Source organism: Girardinichthys multiradiatus, chromosome 1 (assembly GCF_021462225.1).
Source record: "Girardinichthys multiradiatus isolate DD_20200921_A chromosome 1, DD_fGirMul_XY1, whole genome shotgun sequence".
NCBI classification, from domain to species: Eukaryota; Metazoa; Chordata; class Actinopteri; order Cyprinodontiformes; family Goodeidae; genus Girardinichthys; species Girardinichthys multiradiatus.
The window spans coordinates 33,354,146-33,376,403 of NC_061794.1; the positions used below are offsets into that span (position 1 = coordinate 33,354,146).

General features: G+C 39.0%; 1 protein-coding gene and 1 long non-coding RNA gene across 3 annotated transcripts; both read right to left on the bottom strand.

The window, feature by feature from the left end:
• Positions 1–87: 87 nt before the first annotated feature.
• LOC124865399 lies at positions 88–4,691 on the bottom strand. The gene is made up of 3 exons (XR_007037575.1): positions 4,496–4,691; positions 3,608–3,650; positions 88–397 (listed from the first exon to the last, which is right to left on the bottom strand). It is a non-coding gene; the product is annotated as an uncharacterized LOC124865399 (long non-coding RNA).
• A 2,442-nt stretch (positions 4,692–7,133) lies between these two features.
• Positions 7,134–22,228, bottom strand: syn2a (synapsin IIa). Of its 2 annotated transcripts, XM_047362106.1 has the most exons (11): positions 21,691–22,227; positions 13,688–13,745; positions 13,493–13,584; positions 13,186–13,342; positions 12,944–13,033; positions 12,753–12,815; positions 11,637–11,779; positions 11,482–11,556; positions 11,218–11,320; positions 9,990–10,136; positions 7,134–9,898 (listed from the first exon to the last, which is right to left on the bottom strand). In XM_047362106.1, the coding sequence occupies exons 1-11, from the start codon at positions 22,029–22,031 to the stop codon at positions 9,764–9,766; spliced, it is 1,404 nt and encodes a 467-aa protein (XP_047218062.1). In that variant the 5' UTR covers positions 22,032–22,227; the 3' UTR covers positions 7,134–9,763. The 2 variants fall into 2 exon arrangements, with proteins under 2 accessions (XP_047218062.1, XP_047218070.1); XM_047362114.1 differs by lacking the exon at positions 12,753–12,815 and having other exon boundaries at positions 21,691–22,228.
• Positions 22,229–22,258: the final 30 nt, after the last annotated feature.

Here is a 22,258-nt window from a genome sequence, read left to right on the forward strand (position 1 = left end):
CTCAAAAACAAAAATGGAACTGCACAGTTGTGGCAAAAAGTTAATAGCTACAGTTATCCATAAATAACAGATACAGATCCACCTGTGTACACCAGTGTTAAGATTATCTAACTGTGCAATTTGTGCTAAAAAAAAAAAAGGCTATTTACAAGAAAATTCAAACTTCTGTAAATGACAGCGGTAATTAAAACCTTTTATTTGGTTTGGAAGGCAGTGATGGTGGCAGGTGTAGCCCTGTCTGGCCTCCTGACACGGCTAAGTCCCGCACAGGTGCAAGACTTTGCAGCAGGGTGTAATGTTTGTTTTAGCACTGTGGCAACGTGGTGTAACCTCACTGGGGATCCACTCTGCATACACCACCAAGAGATTCCGCCATTGGCTGCTATTGGCGAGCGCACTGGAACAAAAATTATGCAGCAGGTGACGGGCAAGCGGTGGAAAGAGACACGACAGTTGTATTTTGTTTTGTATAAACATTCAGTAGGCTGATCCTGTGGGGTATTGCCACTCAGCATAAGGTTTACAGTAAACATAAGAGCTAAATATGGGAATATTTTGTGTTTATGGACCCTTGAAATTAGACCAGGTTTAAAAATGCAGCAGTTTTCCATGGTCTTCAGCTGTTTTTGGGGGACTTGTTTGGATGGAAAAAAAAAACCTCTCCACCAGGTGGAGAACTCCATATGAAATGTTTTGCAACTAAATAACAGCAAAAGCTTCACCACAGCTTTATATGTTTTAATGTGCTCTATATCTGCACCTGCTCAGTCCAATGGTCTACTTACAGGTCCTTCTCAAAATATTAGCATATTGTGATAAAGTTCATTATTTTCCATAATGTAATGATGAAAATTTAACATTCCTATATTTTAGATTCATTGCACACTAACTGAAATATTTCAGGTCTTTTATTGTCTTAATACGGATGATTTTGGCATACAGCTCATTAAAACCCAAAATTCCTATCTCACAAAATTAGCATATTTCATCCGACCAATAAAAGAAAAGTGTTTTTAATACAAAAAACGTCAACCTTCAAATAATCATGTACAGTTATGCACTCAATACTTGGTCGGGAATCCTTTTGCAGAAATGACTGCTTCAATGCGGCGTGGCATGGAGGCAATCAGCCTGTGGCACTGCTGAGATCTTATGGAGGCCCAGGATGCTTCGATAGCGGCCTTTAGCTCATCCAGAGTGTTGGGTCTTGAGTCTCTCAACGTTCTCTTCACAATATCCCACAGATTCTCTATGGGGTTCAGGTCAGGAGAGTTGGCAGGCCAATTGAGCACAGTGATACCATGGTCAGTAAACCATTTACCAGTGGTTTTGGCACTGTGAGCAGGTGCCAGGTCGTGCTGAAAAATGAAATCTTCATCTCCATAAAGCTTTTCAGCAGATGGAAGCATGAAGTGCTCCAAAATCTCCTGATAGCTAGCTGCATTGACCCTGCCCTTGATAAAACACAGTGGACCAACACCAGCAGCTGACTGTGGGTACTTGACACTGGACTTCTGGCATTTTGGCATTTCCTTCTCCCCAGTCTTCCTCCAGACTCTGGCACCTTGATTTCCGAATGACATGCAGAATTTGCTTTCATCCGAAAAAAGTACTTTGGACCACTGAGCAACAGTCCAGTGCTGCTTCTCTGTAGCCCAGGTCAGGTGCTTCTGCTGCTGTTTCTGGTTCAAAAGTGGCTTGACCTGGGGAATGCGGCACCTGTAGCCCATTTCCTGCACACGCCTGTGCACGGTGGCTCTGGATGTTTCTACTCCAGACTCAGTCCACTGCTTCCGCAGGTCCCCCAAGGTCTGGAATCGGCCCTTCTCCACAATCTTCCTCAGGGTCCGGTCACCTCTTCTCGTTGTGCAGCGTTTTCTGCCACACTTTTTCCTTCCCACAGACTTCCCACTGAGGTGCCTTGATACAGTACTCTGGGAACAGCCTATTTGTTCAGAAATTTCTTTCTGTGTCTTACCCTCTTGCTTGAGGGTGTCAATAGTGGCCTTCGGGACAGCAGTCAGGTCGGCAGTCTTACCCATGATTGGGGTTTTGAGTGATGAACCAGGCTGGGAGTTTTAAAGGCCTCAGGAATCTTTTGCAGGTGTTTAGAGTTAACTCGTTGATTCAGATGATTAGGTTCATAGCTCGTTTAGAGACCCTTTTAATGATATGCTAATTTTGTGAGATAGGAATTTTGGGTTTTCATGAGCTGTATGCCAAAATCATCCGTATTAAGACAATAAAAGACCTGAAATATTTCAGTTAGTGTGCAATGAATCTAAAATATATGAATGTTAAATTTTCATCATTACATTATGGAAAATAATGAACTTTATCACAATATGCTAATATTTTGAGAAGGACCTGTATGTTTCGAGCAACAGCACCATCTAGCGTTTGTTCCAGCACAAAACCTGCCAGTTTTTTGTAGAATCCTCATACAGCCATACATGTATGGGAACCCCTGGTAAAGGGGACACAAATTATTTTAACAAACGTTTTGGAACTTATTGGCATTTTTAGTCATCCAATGGAATTCCTATTAAAAACATTCAAATATGTTTTACTCTTCATCATACATTTTACATTTAAGTTGTGTTCAGAAATTATTAATTTTTAATCGCATAATTCCTGTTTCTTTAAAATGAAATTGCTCATAAATAAATACAAGCAATTTAGTCTTGTAACAAACCAACAGAAAATAGTGCATAAGTGCAAAGTAAAATGATAAATAATTTTTTATTCTTTAGAAAAAAATCTGAAAAGTGTGGCTTGCATTTTATGTTGCCCACCTCAGTCAATACTTAGATTTTTAGCCTTTACAGCTGCGAGTATTTTGGGGCATGTTTCTATAAACTTTGTACATGTGGAGACATGTTGCTTCTGCATCTTTGCAAAATAGCTCAAGATCAATCAAATTAGATGGAAAGAGTCTGAAAATATTTTTTACATATTAGCTGCATCCTATCTTCACATCAACTCTAACCAGCTTTCCTGACCTGCTGAAGAAAATCATGATGCTGCCACCACCATGTTTTATTGTGTGTGTTCAGGGTGTTAGCTTTCTGCCTTACATAGCGTTTTGGATGCCAAAACGTTTCATTTTGGTTACATTTGCCAGACATGGGTCTTCCCTATTTGCGATGTCACCTAGATGGTTCACGGCAATCTGCAGAGACGACTTCTTTTGGCATGTTTTAACAGCAGCTTTATTTTTTGGGAGATTATATGAGTAACTGTTGGACTATATTTACAGAGAAAGTGACATAATTTGACTTGACTTAGGGACTGAAAATATATGCACATTGCACTTTTATACTTAGGTTTTGAAAACCACATGTCCTTCTCCTTCCACTTAACAGTTATGCAGTACTTGGTGTTGTCTATGAAAAAAACTATAAAAATTGCTTTGGAGTTTGTCGTAATGATGTGACAAAATGTGTAAATGTTCAAGGGATGTGAATACTTTTGCAAGGCACATTATCTTTTAGTTAGGTACATTATTTGAGTAAATGTTCCTATTTAGTCATAGTCAAAATAAATTTTTTTGTTTCTGGCTATGGTGAATGTGTGAGGGTGTCCAGACAGCAAGCACCTGACTTACTATGCTAGACTGGACAGCAGCACACCCTGCAGACAAGCAGACTCTGTGGAGAAGAGAGTAGAAGATTCATGACACAAATGTGATTTGACAAACACAACCACACTGTGCAGATGCCTATAGCCTAATAACTTTCGTATGTCCTGCAGATCTTATTATGTAGCTCTAATAAAAAAAAAACAGTTACATGTATGGTAAAATTATTTATATATGTCCCTGCAGTAGAAGGCCAGGATGATGTAACAGGAACCTATACATGTACAAGAAAAAATAGCTGTTGATTGCCGTGTTAGATGTTGAATAAAGCCTGCAGTGAGCTGGGGAGACACTGGCTTGAGTCAGTAAGTTGCCATAGTAACTAACATGCTGCAGACCTCTTGGTTTGGAAATCCAGTCCACTAGATGGCAATAAAAATTCTGAATTTCTCTCGGGTTTTATTTTCTCCAGAGTCATGGCACTACAGTGATCATGTTAATGCATGCTAGCTTTTCAGTCAATTGATTATCACTGATGTATTTTTTTCTCTCCAGCCTTTCACTTAGGAAGCTGCACCTATTAGATAATCATAGGACTTGCTGCTGAGAATAGGAGGACTAGTTAAGATGCTGTGTGTGGGACTGGACTTGATTGATTGATTGATTGATTGATTGATCGGGGGGGACAAGAGGGCATACCTTTGGCGCCACCATTGCAAGATCTAAAATAGTCCTGAATGCTAAATGTCTTGAGAAGTATCGTTACTTTACTCCCATACTTAGTTTTATTTTAGCTCTGTTTTAGAACAGTGAGAGCAGAGAGTAAAAGCTTTATCAAAGACTCCGGTCGAGATTTGCTAAGATTGCATGCATCTCATAACAATTAAAAATATCACATAGAATCTTTTAATTCACCTTCATTATTAGATGCAAGTGCTCGTCTTTTGCTATGCTCTTCAGCAGATGGTCAGAATGTCCACCCCCCCCCTTAGAGCAGGACTTGCTTCATGTAGTGCAGCAGCTTGGCAGACAGCTGGGAAGAGTCTAGATGGACGCCTTTCAGCTGGAACTTCAAAAACCAACACTGTCTTTGCTCGGAGCTCTTCTGTACCCTTTACAAGCTTCAGGCCGGGTCAGGCAGCTTGTTAGGATGAAAAAAAACATCAGCACCATCTGCATGTTTGACAAATGCCTCTTGCAGAACAGATTGTATCTGAGTTGCTTGCTTATGTTTGCTGAAAGACTGCTGACATTATATGAGATCAAAACACACCAGATTTTCTGCAGTGGCTTTAGTGTTGTTGGATTCTCTGCAGTGGGATGTTGTCTGCACTGGTATCGAGCTTTGGTAGACAGAACTAGTAACATTTGTCAGTGATTGAGTCTTGGGTCAAAAACAAAACGAGAAAATGAGTACATCATGGTATGATAACTGATAAAAAGGCAACACAACATATATCTTCTTGAGAAAGGTTTTATAGTCAGATAAAACAAAAGACTGGGTCTGGTTGTGGTAGCATCATGCTAAGGGTCTGTTTTACTGCCAGTGACATAGGGAATAATTAATAAGGATACCTCCGTATATACACTATTTTGACAAAAGCATTAGATCACACACAGTCACTTTCATGGCTGCTGATGTGTAAAGATTGGTGTGGAGAAACTACACAGAGTTCTGATCTGAACCTTCTTGAGCATCTTTGGGACGAATTAAAGTGGAGGCTGCAATTCTGGTTTTTGCATCTAACTACAAACTACTTCAAAACCTTGTGAAAGATGTTTACAACAGAGTTAAAGTTGCTATGGCTGGAAACGGTGGGTCCATCAACAAATTGGACCCTATAGATTAAGAATAGGATGTCAACAAAGTTCAAGTACATGTAAAAGTAGACAGACAAATATTTTTGGCATTATAGTGTACCTCCATATTTTCTCACCTTAAATCAACAACTGGACAGATGAAACAGATTCTAATGGTGCATTTTCTTTGTACTCAGAAGTAGGACTGTCTAAATTCCCAGTAGGAAAAAACAACAAGAACGCCTTAGTGACCCCAGCTAAACACAGTGTGAAAATATATGACCCAGGTTTCTTGCCTGTAGAGATGTATTATTAAAATAATCACATTTTTGTATTTGAGAGTATATATACGTATGCATATCACTGAGACTATATTTTAGCCCTCTTAAACTTGAGGTTAAAAAGATTTCATGTAGTTAGATTCAGTTCAGATTTTAAAAGGAAACACCCCATGCCTTCAGATTAATGAGTTATTCTTCTCAGGGCAATTACTTCGATTGAATCTTTCACTATTAATACCTCAGATAATTATAAAGAACTTCACAAAAATGTGCATAAGTAATTACATTTAGTGGCTGTGTGCTCACAGAAAAAAGTTCTAAAGGACTACCTGGGGTTAAAGATGCACTGCTGTGTCCTCATTGTTAGCATGGAAGAAAGACATTGTCTGTGATCTGTGCTGGTAGAGAAGAGATGGCTGACCTTTGGAAAATACTGTAGATTCAGTTTGAAAAGGTGATTCGATTTAAGCACTGATTTTGTATTGTGTGTAGTCTTCAGCTGTGGTTGTTTTGATGTGTTTTCCTGACGTTTCCTTGCTGTCTGTATTTAGGTCAGACTAATTTCTTTGACAGATTTGTGCTCTGCTTCTTGCTGGGAATGAGACTGATCCTGTTACAGGGAATTTACTGGTGTTATTGGATAACATTTGACCTGCACTCCACTGAAGAATCAGTTCTGCTGAGGACATCTGAGGCTAGAGAGAGTTGGACCAATTTTTTGTAAAAAGTAAGAAATAATATTCATAAGTTGTTTTAAGTTATTCATAAGTTATTTTTGGGTAATCCTATGTAATCCTCATTATCAAAGCTGCTATTTTAATTTGCTAATACTACCTTTGTTTGAAATCAGAACATGTTTGATGATCTAAAAAATGTGGGATAAAAATTTAAATGAGTAATCTAGTTTTTCACAACACAGTATTACAGTAAAAGTTAAAGTGCAAATGTAAAAGTGACCATACATAAAATGCTTCTTAAATGGTTCAAAATCTTAATCTAAATGCATTATTGTTCAGTATTGAGTATTGTTTTTTTTTTTTGTTGTGGGTTGCTTTTGAATAAAACAAAAACTATGTTACATGCAGTTAAATTTTGCGCAGGGCCTTGTAGAACCTTGGACTGGGTCTGCATCATATTTAAACAACTTGGAAACAGAAAGGCATGGAATACTAATTAAAGGTTCCTCGACACTCTGATCAACTTGAAGAAAAAGCAGGCTATAAATACAAAAAACGTTCCTATAAAATTAATTTGATAGGAACTACTAATAGGTGCAGCACTGGTTAGCTTGTTAAAATAAAGTTGGATTTTTTTTTAACCTTTTTATGTTATGTAACTTCAATAAGGTATTAATTTATTTGAATGCATTTTACAAATCTTTATCAGATGTGCCCTTAAATATAAATATTTTAGCGTAAATGTTCCCTTAACAAAAGGCATAACTGATTGCACACAAAGACACAAACAAAGCATTTATTGGAAAGGAAGCTTTATTGCCAGTGACATAAAGAGTCCACACATTATTGTTTTTCCCAGTTTGAATTGGATCTTGATTTTAACAGCTCATCACTGCTTCTAATAGTACCTCAGTTCTAGTTACAGTCTGCAGCCACGATTATCACCTCAACATGAAGGCCAAATGACAAACTTCAGATATATTCAGGGGCCAAACTAAGGCCGAACAACGTAGCGGTCACTGACTGATGTCTCTCTACTCGTGAATGTCATGGCATATTTCCTAATAAACAGAACAACACGTCCATAAAGCCTCAGGCATGGCTTTTTACAAGAATACACTCACAGATAAACAATGGCACTTACAGCTTAGAAAATGAACTGCACACAGCTTGCTGAATAGATTCGTCTTTTTTATAGTTTGTTTGCTTTTCACCATTTAGGATATCAGATAAATGAGATGGCCTCAGCAAATAAACCACTGGATAACAACACGTCAATGAGACACCAGAATAAAAAGCCGCATGTTAAAAAACAACTCAGTTTGTGGGTTATTATCACTGTATAAAATAATTTTAATGGAAGATCTGATCTTATTCATACATTTGCATCTCAGTAAATAAATAAAAAATCATCTATAGTTTGATTTATTTAAGTCATTCAATTCAACGGTGTAGAAGTTTTTGTCCTTAGCCCAGAAACATCTGACCTCTGATCTATCTGCATGTGGTGGCTCTGGAAGCACCAACTCCAGCCGCAATCTGCACCCTTTTCTACCAAAGGTTTTCATTCCACTGGTTTCCTTTAATATGTTGGGAATTAGGCCCCTGAGAACAGCCAGCTTCTTTTGCAATGACCTTTAGTGCCTCTAACATGGCAATAACATTACATATCAAGTTATATTCTAATTTTCTGTGGACTGAAGGTTTTCATTATGTGTAAACCATGAAAATTAAAATGAACAAGATAGTTAGAGACTGCATACCTCGGCCACCTAATGAAGGATCACTGACGCCATAGAAAATAAAAACCCAAATCCTGATCGTGATCCGGATAATCACCAAAATTTGATGGGTTCTTCCTTTGGTGAAGACACATCTCTAGTAAAAATTCATAGGAAGTCATCTGTAACTTTAAGCTTTAATGGTAAAGTTGCTAACACACACACACTCAACTAAAACATAACTTCTTTGTCAGGTAATGAATTATGAATCTATGACATATAAGTCTTATTTTGAATTGAATTAAAGAAATAAATGTAATTTCTGATGATATTCTAATATACTGAGATGCACATGTACACATATTACTGAATCGAAACAAACAAGATTTGATATTGCACTTTCCATCAACTCCCAGCAATGGCAGTAATCTGAGCACAGCAGTACTACATAAAGCGACACTAAACCTCAGAACAATGACTCTGTTAAAGTAGAAAGACCTCCTTAAAACTTATATGTAAAGTGAAAAGTACAACAAGGACTTCATATTAACTATTTTTAGGCAGAATATTCACACATAACACACATTTTGATTATCAGAAATAATTGTTGCCTCTGAGCATCTGAACAAAAAAGAGCTTTGATACAGAATCAGATCTGGAACAAGCAGTTAGAAAAGATAATTTTTATCCTGTATCACTGTTCTTCCATTAATCTGCACCGCCCACGTGCATGATGAGCAGTCCCCTTACTGTCATTTACATCGTGGGTTTCTGGAGTGCAAAGACTAACAGACTAATTAAATACTAAATTCTTTGGTTCAAAATTCTACAATTATGGCAAATATCTGTGTTTAGAATCTGCACGACATTCTACAATATAAAATCTTCAATAAACCTGTCGTTTTTAATATACAGGTATCAATTTATATACTACCACTGTAATATAATCTAATTTCTAGGGACAGTACTCTGGAATTAAATATTGATTTAAATAAAAAAACAAATACTGCATGAATCTCTTAATATGTATCTGTTACTACACATTCACAATGTAGAATTACAGGAAACACAGCTTAGTTATACACAGCGATGTAACAGCCATGTTAGATAAACATCCCACATCATCAGACATTTAGAATTTGCACCTGTCTTTGTGTCAGTCATGCAGACAAACAAAAATAAATATCTATCAGTATAAATCCAAAAATATTTACCACTACAACCATACACACACATTTATCTTATACATATTAAGATACACAAGTTCAAACTGCATGGTTACCCACAGTTTGAATAATATCTAAAGGTACACACCAAATTATGTTAAATGAACTTAAGACACAGTGTTAGGAGGAAATAAAAGCTTTATAGCTGGGTTAGAAAGTTAGCACAGAGCAGCACTGAACTCAGTGTAGGCACAATTTTCATTTCATAATATCAACAACAGCCCCAAAGAAAAAAACAAAAAAAAAACACACAGCTGCTAAAACACATGTGACCTATACAAGCACACAAATCAGGTGAACAGGTAGACAGTACATGTTGACACTGCATAGAGTTAAGAAAAAACGCAGTCCAGGCCAGCTCCATGCTGTACCGAGCTCACACCAACCAGATCTGATTCTAGCTATCAGCATTCACCAACGGGTCTGCAGGGCCAGTACCGCCATCCAGAATCTGAGAGAACATTTCCCTCTACGGGGCTCAGTTGGCCTGGACTGGTTTTGGACCCACTGCAACACCATTACAGTCGAGAATGTACTGCAGGCAACCTTGAGGTGGACGGCCAGCACCATTCTTAGTGAGTTCGCCAGTAATCTCTCCTTTCTGGCCAGTTCCCTATATTACGATTTAAAATACATACATTTGAAACAACGGACCAGAAAAACACATAAACCACATGCTTTTAGTCTCCATTGTACTTTCATACCTGGGATGGTTGTATGGTTGTGGGTCTCTGGGGAGCATTAGCTTCTCTCTCAGCTAACTGGGTCATCTTTGCCAACACCATGTCAGCAATGAGCTGCCGGTCTTCAGCCTGGTGTTCTCCGACTAGAGGCATAGAAGAACCAACCACCTGTGCCACATTGAATATTGTTAAAGCAGAGGAGCATCACTGTGCTGTGATATGTAAATATCGCAGTAGTACATGCCAGATTTGAATAATATAATATTCTGGTCTGCATACAGTTCTGGTCAGAAGTTAAGATTTGCTGGGGCATTCAGGAACAGTTCAGAAAACATCATGGCTCAAATGATGCCTTGAACTGCAAAATGCTGTAAAACCAGTGCCCCTTTTACCTTAACGAGGTGCAAAAAGATCAAAACCAGAGGCCTCGGCTCAACAGAACTTATTCAGCTGACTACACAGAGAAGATGAAGACCTTCTGAGGAAGCATTTTATGGTCTGATTAGACAAATATTGAACTATTTGTTATTACAAGACATGTTTGGAGATATGAAGTTCGGGCTTTCAAACATAGAACACAGTACCAACTGTCAGGCATGGTGGTGGCAGCATCATTCAATGGAGATGTGTTCCTGTAACAGATACTGCATTGCATAAAGTAGCTGGAACAGTTAATAAGGAGGACTATTTGTAATTCCACACAAATGGGTGTTCTAACAGGACAATGATGCCAAGCAATTATAAAAATTATTTTGGAATAGGTAAAGCAGAGTGATATTAGGCTTCCATAATGTCCCTTCCAAAGCTCCGACTTCAATTCTATTGACAATTTGTAGAGCATCTTCAGAAGTCATGTCTGTATCATGAAATCAACCAGTTTAATTACATTATAAACAATTCTACCTAGAAAGGTCAAATATCCAGATCCAATTAAGCCACATGCTTGGTGGCTGCTGCAACAAGTGCATAGTTAAAGTACAGGTTGCTGAGGGACAATGAAAAAATCCACAATAAATTAAAACATGTACACAAGTCTTTTTTTTAATTATTTATGGTTATTTTTTTTTATAATGATGTTCTGTAATATAAACCTAAACACATTATTACAAGGACTATGATAAATGTGTTCGCGATACTAGGATGTAAGTTTCTTAATGGAAGTGTAAATATATATCAAAAAAGTTCCTAAAGCATAATCCATTTGAAATTTCAGGTGTAGCTTTATTATCATGTTAAATCAGATTTTTACCTCTGTGATATAATCTTTGCCATCTTTGCCATGGATAGCTTTAACTGCACAAATGTCCAGACCCCCAAAAATCTCGCAGCAGGTGTCCACCCACAGCTTGTATCTTAAAACAGTCGAAATATGATTCAGAAGCAAAAATTACACAATGTGGTCTGATTATCACTAATTAACCAGAAGAGATTATCTGAAATGTTTAAAATAATTAATTAATATGCTGAAAAGCAACTGAGAACATTTTATGTTTAAATTTTAGGTAAGACCTACCTGTCAGTCATTGCGACCTGCTCAAGCATTGCAGAGCCTGTGTTGGTCTTCCAGTTACCAGAAATAGATGTTCTCCTGACCAGTGTAAAACACACAAATAAAAGATTAGCTTTGTTTAGTTTGATGGTGAGAACCAACGGTTTAATTATACCTACATGTAGGCTTTGTAGTCAGTACCAATCTTCTGGATTCTGATGTCGTACTTGGAATCAATGAGAGGCTCTGTGGTGGAGTAGGTCTGAGTGAGAGCCACAACACTGGCAATGTCTTGGAACTTACTGTGATTGTCCACCTTCACCTGTACACAACAAATGTCAAATATAAAAGCATTTTTTTTTTATAGTCTTATGCAACATGATCCCGTGATCTTCCTTCAATCACATTAGTATGGCTTAAATTAACACAGTGCTTGTACAGTGCCGTTCAAAGGTAGTCATACTTGGGTTTGTTCTGCAGAGATCCACTGCTGAGTTGCGAGAATCTGTTTACAGGACCGTTAATATTCATGCACTCCACAAACCTGACCTTTATGGAAGAGTTGCAAGAAGAAAGCCACTACTGAGGGAAAATCATTGCAAGTTTGGTTTGCAGTTTGTGTCAAGCCATGTGGGTCGCACAGAACACATGAATGAAGGTGTTCTGGATAGATTAAACCAAAAGTGAACTTTTTGATCTACATGCAAAGCATGGTGGTGGTAGCATCATGCTGTTGGGATGCCTTTAACTGCAGGGACATGGAAACTGGTCAAAGTAGATGGGTAGAAGACAGATATAGCTAAATGCAGAACGGGCATAGAGGAAAACGTGGGAATGTAAAAGAGAATTGAGACTGGGTGGAAGCTGACCTTCCAGCAGGATGAGACTGGACATACAGGCAGAACTACAAAAGATTGCTTTAGATCAAAGCGTGTTCTTTTTTTTGAATGGCCTAGTCAGATTAACAAAGCTAAGAGGCATACCAAAACAATTAAAGCTGTTATTCTAGTGAAAGGTGGTCATACAAAATATTTACTCGGGAGGGCTGAATACCATCGCATGGCAAAATGTTCAGATCTTTTTTGAAAACTGTTTTGAAAAACTATCTTATCTGCAATTTTCCTTTTAAACAGCAGTTATGCACTACTTTGTGTTGCTCTATCACATATCACAATACCTACAACATATATACATTTGTGGTTGTGTTATGACTTTGTGAACAAATATGAATGCTTTTGCAAGGCACTGTATGTGTACAAGGTCTAATGCAAAAATAAAATGACACATCACTGTACCTTTCCCATACCGGAGTGGGCATGTCCAATCTTTACAACAACAGGAAATGAGGGCATGCTCACCTAATTAACAAAGACATTCAGTAACCCAGTTATTATTGTGTCTTTATATTATTATTTCACTATTCCAAACACCATTACATATGATTAAAACAAAGCAAGTTTGTCTGTTCATCTAATGGGGTGCTCACCATCTCCTTGTAGTTGGGATAAAAGGTCTGTTCAATGAGAGGAAACTTCTCAGGCCCCAACTTCCTGTAGGTGTTGATAAGCTGGGAAAACTGCATGTGGACAAAAGCAATTGATTTGTTAAAAATCTACATGTAAAAACTTGCAGAAACTTGACAGTCTAAAAGACAATCAGGCAACCCAGACTGCAGAACAGAATTTTAAATAATGTTTTCTCTCCCCACCACATCATGTCGGCACTTACTGCCCACGGCTTGTCGCAGAGGTTATAGATGGATTCCAGGGAGTTGAAGCTTGGAACACCCCCATACTGCAGACCGATGATCAGGTTGCGAAAATCTTCATTCTGGGTCATACTGAAGGCATGCTGACGAATGAGGACAAAGTCTGGCTTGAAGGACCTGGAGAACGGAATAACAATAGAAATGTAAACAAAGCTGTGCCAAGGGATTATAGCGATGAGGATGAGTCAGTCTGTGGGCAGATACAGAACAGTCAAAACAAAGAGCTTGAGTTGTACAGTAAATTCATTTGGAGTTTGTTTGTCTGACCTGACAACCTTGGTGCCATTTCTGATGACCTGCATGTTCACACTGCAGACACCGTTGGCATGGGCAACAACGTTCATCTCACTGAATTCAGCCTGAAACCAAAAAAGTCAGTAAGTTATATAGGGACAGGAAATTTAATCCTCCTTGTTTTGCATAAGCACCTGAAATGGATCTAAGTGACTTCATTAAACGTACCTGTTCCACTTTGATATCATAATCCCCATGGACTTTCTTTCCTTTGAATAATTTCGCCCTGGCAGAGGAGAAATAAAAAGCATTTTTAATACAGCAACATAATTACAGGTGTCCAGTAATACCAGATCCAGTCTGAACACTTAAATATGCTGAGTTTGCAACAAGCAGAAAAGTGAATCATTGCTGAATAAATACCAATCTGCTGAGTGAACAAAACAAAGAAGAAACATGCGTCCGTCTGTGCTCGTCCAACTGCTGAAACATACAGGGGTTGGACAATGAAACTGAAACACCTGTCATTTTAGTGTGGGAGGTTTCATGGCTGAATTGGACCAGCCTGGTAGCCAGTCTTCATTGATTGCACATTGCACCAGTAAGAGCAGAGTGTGAAGGTTCAATTAGCAGGGTAAGAGCACAGTTTTGCACAAAATATTGAAATGCACACAACATTATGGGTGACATACCAGAGTTCAAAAGAGGACAAATTGTTGGTGCACGTCTTGCTGGCGCATCTGTGACCAAGACAACAAGTCTTTGTGATGTATCAAGAGCCACGGTATCCAGGGTAATGTCAGTATACCACCAAGACGGACGAACCACATCCAACAGGATTAACTGTGGACGCAAGAGGAAGCTGTCTGAAAGGGATGTTCGGGTGCTAACCCGGATTGTATCCAAAAAACATAAAACCATGCCTGCCCAAATCACGGCAGAATTAAATGTGCACCTCAACTCTCCTGTTTCCACCAGAACTGTCCGTCGGGAGCTCCACAGGGTCAATATACACGGCCAGGCTGCTATAGCCAAACCTTTGGTCACTCATGCCATTGCCAAACGTCGGTTTCAATGGTGTAAGGAGTGCAAATCTTGGGCTGTGGACAATGTGAAACATGTATGGTTCTCTGATGAGTCCACCTTTACTGTTTTCCCCACATCCGGGAGAGTTACGGTGTGGAGAAGCCCCAAAGAAGCGTACCACCCAGACTGTTGCATGCCCAGAGTGAAGCATGGGGGTGGATCAGTGATGGTTTGGGCTGCCATATAATGGCATTCCCTTGGCCCAATACTTGTGCTAGATGGGCGCATCACTGCCAAGGACTACCGAACCATTCTTGAGGACCATGTGCATCCAATGGTTCAAACATTGTATCCTGAAGGCGGTGCCGTGCATCAGGACGACAATGCAGCAATATACACAGCAAGACTGGTGAAAGATTGGATTGATGAACATGAAAGTGAAGTTGAACATCTCCCATGGCCTGCACAGTCACCAGATCTAAATATTATTGAGCCCCTTTGGGGTGTTTTGGAGGAGCGAGTCAGGAAACGTTTTCCTCCACCAGTATCATGTAGAGACCTGGCCACTATCCTGCAAGAAGAATGGCTTAAAATCCCTCTGACCACTGTGCAGGACTTATATATGTCATTCCCAAGATGAATTGACACTATATTGGCCGCAAAAGGAGGCCCTACACCATACTAATAAAGTATTGTGGTCTAAAACCAGGTGTTTCAGTTTCATTGTCCAACCCCTGTAGAAGCTTATAATTTTTCGCTTCAGTCTGACAGCCAAGAAAACTCAAAAACACATAAAAAACAAGTCTTAAAATCACAACTTTAACACATGGAATTTTCACATTGTCAGCTTTGAACCTTCAACGTAATTTAACAGGATTTTATGTAATAAACCCGGAGTCTCGAACTCCAGTCCTTGAGGCCCAATGATATGCAACGTTTAAATCTGTGCCTGGTCCAACACACATAAATGAAAAGGCTTCCTCCTTAACTTCCTCCTTAGCATTTAGTCAGGTTCCACAAAGCCCTGCCAATAACCTAATTGTTTTATTCAGGTGGGTTGAGGTTGGGTTAATTGGTCTCTCTAAATTGCTCTTAGGTATGAGTGTGGTGAAAGTCAGTGACCAGAGCATCTTCTCCTAGATTTTTGGCTCCATTCCTTGTGGCAAACTTTAAGTGGCACTTCTTTCTTTCAACAAAGGCTTTCTTCTTGCCACTCTTCTGAAAAGTCCAGAGGGAGTGCATAGATAATATTCATCCTGGTTGGAGTTTCTTTTTTATAAAATTTTTTTTGCAGCACTAGTAGGCTTTATTTTTTGTTATTTCATAAGTAGGTAGACAGGAAGTGGGGTGAAGAGAATGGGAAAACATGCAGCACAGGTCACCGGGGTCAGGACTTAAACCAGGAACAGTTGCATTGAGGACCGAACCCTCTATATATGGGTCGAATGCTCTACCACTACGCCACGTCCTGCGTCGCCCCTGGTTGGTGTTTCTTCCATCTGAACTGTGGATCTCTGCAGATTCTCCAGAATTTCCATGAGTTTCGTGGCTATTTCTCTGATTAAAGCTTTCTTTATACAACCTGTCGGTCACAGTTGGAATCTATTTACTTCTATTTAGTTAATAGGTGACTTCCAAAAGCACTTGTTTGCACTGGATTTCATTCAGGCTCATCAGAGTAAAAGGGGCTTTATGCAAATGCATGTCACACTTTACAGATTTTTATTTGTAAGACATTTAGGAAATCTCTTCACAATCAGGTGCTACTTTGTGTTGGTCTATCACATATAATCCCAATAAAATACACTAAAGTCTGAGGTTTGAACATCATAAACACGAAAAAGTTAACTCAGCTTTGTAAACATAAATAAGCAGCATTCCATCTGAATTTGAAATATTACAAAATTATTAAAGTTCAACTCGCTTGTAAATTATCATTCCTGGATTTTAGAGAGACGGTTCACTGACCACAGGATTTGATTTATTTTTAATAACACCGACCTGTAAGTCACCTTTGAAAGCAGCTCAATTCTAGTGAAATTCACAACATCAGATTTACAAAGCAAGCTGTTGTGTCAAATAAATATGCAGGGGAACAGTCAACAACACACGTTTTGACAATAGAAATCACTGAAATATAACCAAATAAGGGGCTTCTTAGAAAACAGTCTTTCCCATCTATATTCTCAAGTTTCCATGGAGAATGTTTCATTTTGGCTTCTCTTTCTACCACTCAGCCCTTAAACTAACAGCATCTACTGCTGCAGTGCCACAGTGGTACATTTTGTGCTTTGCATGGTGACAGCTAGGCCCTGGAGAAATCTGAGGAACATACATGTTTCTGTATAGCTGTCTAAACAATAATATCAACATACTTTAAAATCTCTCCCTCCTTTTCCTCATTAGTTCATATCGCTCTTCTGTCACATTACACTTGCTCCCACTATTTGTTTATCAAAGGCTCACAGCTGAATAATTCTGCCACAACCCAATTAGAGCACTGGGAGGAAAACAGGTATTAAAATTTGAATCGCAGCTCCTGCATATGGGAAGCTGAAAAGCATGAATACTCGTCATTAAATACAAAGTGAGAAAAGCATGAGCAGCAAACAGAAAGGAGCCACAAAAAAAACAGGCTCCTGATTTCATTTTTGGAATCTAAATAGTAATCTTTCCCAGCATGGGGCTTAGTGAGGCGATGTAGCATATGGTGATTTTTTTTCTGTGCGTTATCGCTGAGCAAAGGACAACTAACAGCATACAAATCGGAGGTTGCACAATAAATTATCCTTCAGTGCATGCCTTAATATGCACAAAGGTTTATCAGGTTCCTCACAGGAGCGAGGTCCTCCAAATTCAGAGGGAGTTTAATTTAGGCTGTGACTGTTCTTCCTGCTGTGAAAGAGAGAGGTCAACAATAAGTGTCCATGTACAACTGATATTATATTTATATACGCTGTATTAAAAGACTCATAATATTTTTGTTCCTCTCTGTCTGACAATAAATCAGACTACACCTGTTTTAGGTTACTTAGAATTATCAAAATGATTTCTATTTGCTAAAAGCCAGAATAATTAGATAGATTTTAGATTTTTTTTCCTTCAAATTCAGAGGTTTGCATACATTTCCTTAGTGTTTGGTAGAATAGCCTTATAAACTGCACACCTTGGATCACATGTTTTGTGCATCCTTTCACAGCCTTCTCAGTTTGAGCTTCTTCAGACCATAGGACACATCTCAAATAAAGAAGCTATTGTCCCTGAGTGCTTTTGCAAACTGTAATCAGGTATTTTCATGTTGTTCTTGGAATAAAGGCTTCTTCCCTGCTGAGTGGCTTTTCAGTTTATGTCAGAGCAGTAATTATTACCCTGCAAATGATGACACTCTTACCAGCTTCAGCCTACATCTTTAAAAGATATTTTGCTTTTCTTCTGGGGTTGATCTGTCAGTCTTTCTGCTGTAAATGAAAGCATACTGTATAGCGACGAGCAAGACAGTCCATCACAGTTATTAGTCTGATAAGTAACACAGTATTTCACCTGCCGCTCTTCTCATAAGAGAAATGTATTACACAGGATTCCTGGAGCTATACAAACCTGTCTGGATGACTGGTAGCCTTATCTCAAGCATAAAACATTGGAGGGATAACACAATGTTTCTGTCTGTGCTCTGAACACTCAGCCAACCCATTCTCTGAACCCAGTTTAGGCAACATTTGTTACATAACAAACTCACAGTTTAATCACACATCCATATATGTGGTTTCTATTTTCCTATTTATTTCTCTACATTTTGTAGAGTCTGCCATCAGTGAGATCTCACAGTTTTATCATTTGCATCAAGTGTTTGGTGCAAAGTTGTTATAAAGATTGTAGATAAAAATGACACAACATAGGTTACAGGTACAAAATAACATAATCTTAAATTAAATATTTTTTGTAAAATATACATTCAGGGGTCCAAAATATTTTCCCTGTCAGGTTCTTAGTTTCTTTAAAACACTGTGTGGTGGATGATTTTCAAGGAATGACACCATTTTCATTTTTGGCCTACTTTTCCTATTCATAGAAACCATAAGTGTGTCAATAGGGACAACCCAATTACAGATCCAGCTCTCGTAACCTACTTATTAATGCTGTATTTAACATCTACAGGTTGCAAGTTGTCTCACCAGCAAAGTACAACATAGGAAAGCACACCACACAAAATCCCATTTATAGAAAACATCCAAAAAGGAATGAATTCTGGAAATACTAAATTCTTTAATCAAATTCCATATTTTTTCTGAATTTCCTAACCTGCATAGAAGCCCTGTATACAAATATTGGCTTAGGTAGTAAGTAAAATTTTTCCAATAAATACTTTTTAATTTCTGGCAAAATTCTAGTAGCTATTTTTAATTTACTGTTTGTGTTTAGTTTTTACCAAAGTTCACCTAACTGATGCCATTATAATAATTTACTTTATACAAAATTCCCAAGAAACATTGAAGGAGAATACAGACACAAACCCCACTGATCATTTCCCTAATAACCAAGCACTGTTCAAGAATCAGGTAAAGCTACCATGATCCCTTTGGCTTTCATTGCAGGCAGGAAAGACAGAAATGTCAAAGCACTGCTAGTTGCACAGTGAGCTAAAGCCCATAAATAAAGTCCCAGACTCAAGATGTGCAGTATCACTGAGAACATTAGATCCCTGCCAAAACAGATAGGAAAATAAAGAGCAGCTTCATCCTCCAAAGGCTTGCCAACAGCGCGATATATTAGTATAGTTTCAGTCTAAGAGCAATAAACACAAAAAATATTATCTTGTCAAGCAACAGTCTTATGATGCCGTTCTTTGTTTTCAGTATTTGGTGCTGTTTGCCTGTACTTTTTGTAATCAAAGAGAACTATTTTAAAATGTTTCATTATATTATTTAAACATTGGGCCAACAGCATAGTTTTTTTTTTTTTTTTTTTACAATGAATCAGAACCACTGGGTGAAAGGTTGTTTAAAAACAACCCAAAGAAGCCAAACCCAGTCAAACATATCTTGCATTGGGTTACTATGCTGTCATTAAAAATAGATGCAGCTCTTAAATTAATTATTTTCACCCATCCCCTATGTGACTGCGCACTTGATGCACAAGAAGCATCAGAAGCAAGATGACAAAGGACTATGACCACCAAACACTGGTGAAATATGGAAGACAGAGAAGCAAAAACAATGTCAGAGCAACAAACTGCTCACAGAAACTAGTTCAGATCAAATCTGGATAAATACCAACAGTGAGAATGACGTCACACAAAAATCTCAATATTTTTCTCTTGAAATGATTTCTGATGATTCACATACTCTACTTTAGTTTGCATAATGATGTGAGTACATTTGTACATCAAAACAACAATCCTCCTCCAGAAATAGCTTCCTTTTTCTCAAAATGTATAAAGAACACATGAATACAAATGGCTTTCATCCATGCTGCCAATGAGAGGCGGAACTAATCATTGTAGAAGACTGTTTCCTGCATCAAGAAGTGACTTCCTCATTACAAGTGTACCCATCTCCCAGCTGTCCTGCTGAAGTAGCGATCAGAAGAATTGGTACACTGTGGTCAAAAAGGCATCATCGACATGGTGAACAACAATAAATAGCCAGCCTTTGGTGTTTAGACAATGCTCAGTTGGGACTAAGGGGTGAAGAGTGGGCCAAGAAAATAATCTATCACTACCACAACACCACCATCAACCTAAACTGTTGATAGAGGGGAGGATGAATCCATGTTTTATGTTGTTTATGTAGAATTTTGACACTATCATCTGAATATTGCAGGTAAAATCAAGACAACCATTTTCCAATCTGTAATGGTTCAGTTTTGGTGAGCCTGTGAGAATTGTAGCCTCAGTTTCTTGTTCTTAGCTGACACGAGTGACACCCGGTGTGCTTTTCAGGTGGTGCAGTCCATCTGCAACAAGGGCTGACATTTGCATTTGGAGATGGCGTTCCATATATCTTAGTTTTCGGCTATAGTTGTTTTTCTCTCATCTCGAGCCTGTGTTCCCATTCTCATCTGACCTCTGACACAAACAATAAACAACTGGAGCTCACTGGATGTTTTCTCTTTTTCTGACCATCTTCTGTGAATCCAGGAGATGCTTCCTTGCTAAAATCTTAGTAGAAAGCTCATTTGGCAACTACAACCAGCCATGTTCAAACTCCATTAAATCCTCTTTTCTCCCATTCTGATGCCCATAAAACTACATGCAATGAGGCAAAGCCTCAAGCACACACATTTTATTGGAAAAGTAAACCCTAACCCTATAGAAATAAAGGTTTTCATGAAATCATTCAGGTAACGTGTATTAGTGTGGATTAGGGCCTCGGCTAGAAGAAATATACTCACTTTATTGATTCTGAGTGCAGCACGCGGGCAAGGATGTTTGTTTATCCCATCTCCAAGCAAGATCCCCTTGGACACTGAAGACCATTAGGCTAAAATACTTAAGGTTTTCCCCAATCTTTTTGTACTACTGGCAGGAAGGTCTTCTCTTGCAGCAGACAAGTAAACTGATACAATAATGATCTAACCATTTTTTTCAGCTTCGTTGTACAAATGGTTCCCAATGCACCGTGGGTTGCACTGTCTTTCATTTACCTTTCCTATGTTTGTATGTGATGTGCAATCGGTGAGCAGTGGGGAAACCCCATTAACTGAAGGAAAGCACTGCAGTGCTTGAAATGGAACTCGAGGAAAAAGGGTGCAGGTCCAGCTCAACCTGTGGCACAGCAGTTTTAACATGTATGCAGTACACCATGTTACAAATAATGATATACCCAGTTATAACACGGCACATTTACATCAGGAAATTTTGTATTAAATGAGAAAATGCAACTGACGAGCAAAACAAAGATGAAAAAAGAAAACTGGGATCATCCATCTTGGTGTTATTTCATTACTACAGGACCATTCCTCAAAACCAGAACATTCTAGTTCCTTGAATGTTGGCTACCCCTTAACACTAGCAGTTGACAATAACGATTTAGATTCCCAGTGCATTTGATAGAGATCATGTTATAGCAGTTTCTAATCCTTGCCCAACTATACAACACCTAAGAGAGTCATAAGAAGACAACTGACACTAAGGATGGAACAAAAATAATTTGTGAAAAAAATGGGTTACAACCAACTAATTAGGACTGAGCAGTGTATTGTCTTACCACTCCTGCTGGGGTTCATCGATCACAAGGAGAATCTTAAACTTCTTGGGTGTCGTGACTTGGGTCTGCTCCACAAGCCCCGCGGAGGCAGCTGTCTGCTTTACAACATTTGTGATGGAGCTGAAGAAGCCAGCACCGGTCGACTGAGCCGGCTGAGGTTTCCTCTCAGGGGCAGGGGAAGCGGCTGGAGGTGTTGGCCCGCTTGTTGGAGACTTGGCGGGGGTGGAGGAAGCAGGTGGAGGAGGCTGAGCTGGGTCAGGCCTCTGAAGGTCTGTCATGTAGCCATTGGGCAGATTGGAGATGAAGGTGCTGTCTGAGAGACGCCGGCGCAGATAATTCATGGCTGGAGAGGAGTAAACAAGAGCTAGGTGTGGAAAATTATCCTGCAGGGTTCTCCTGGCTGTGAGTGTGTAGCTAATGGAGGCTGGGGTCTCTGTACAAACTCCTAGCAAATGTAATACCTCCCAGCTTTGCAGAGCATCCTCCAAGCTCTCCCTCACTGGCAGTGACGCTACAGCTTCCAGCAGCCAATCCCCTCACCCTGTGCTTTCCTCAAACATAGCACATG

Excerpts from the sequence above, each read along its gene's own strand:
- syn2a (XM_047362106.1), bottom strand. The coding sequence starts at position 22,031 with ATGAATTATCTGCGCCGGCGTCTCTCAGACAGCACCTTCATCTCCAAT. Across the intron at positions 11,557-11,636 it reads ACTGACTACAAAGCCTACAT|GAGAACATCTATTTCTGGTA; the intron begins GTAGGTATAATT and ends TACACTGGTCAG. Across the intron at positions 9,899-9,989 it reads CAACCATACAACCATCCCAG|GGAACTGGCCAGAAAGGAGA; the intron begins GTATGAAAGTAC and ends ATCGTAATATAG.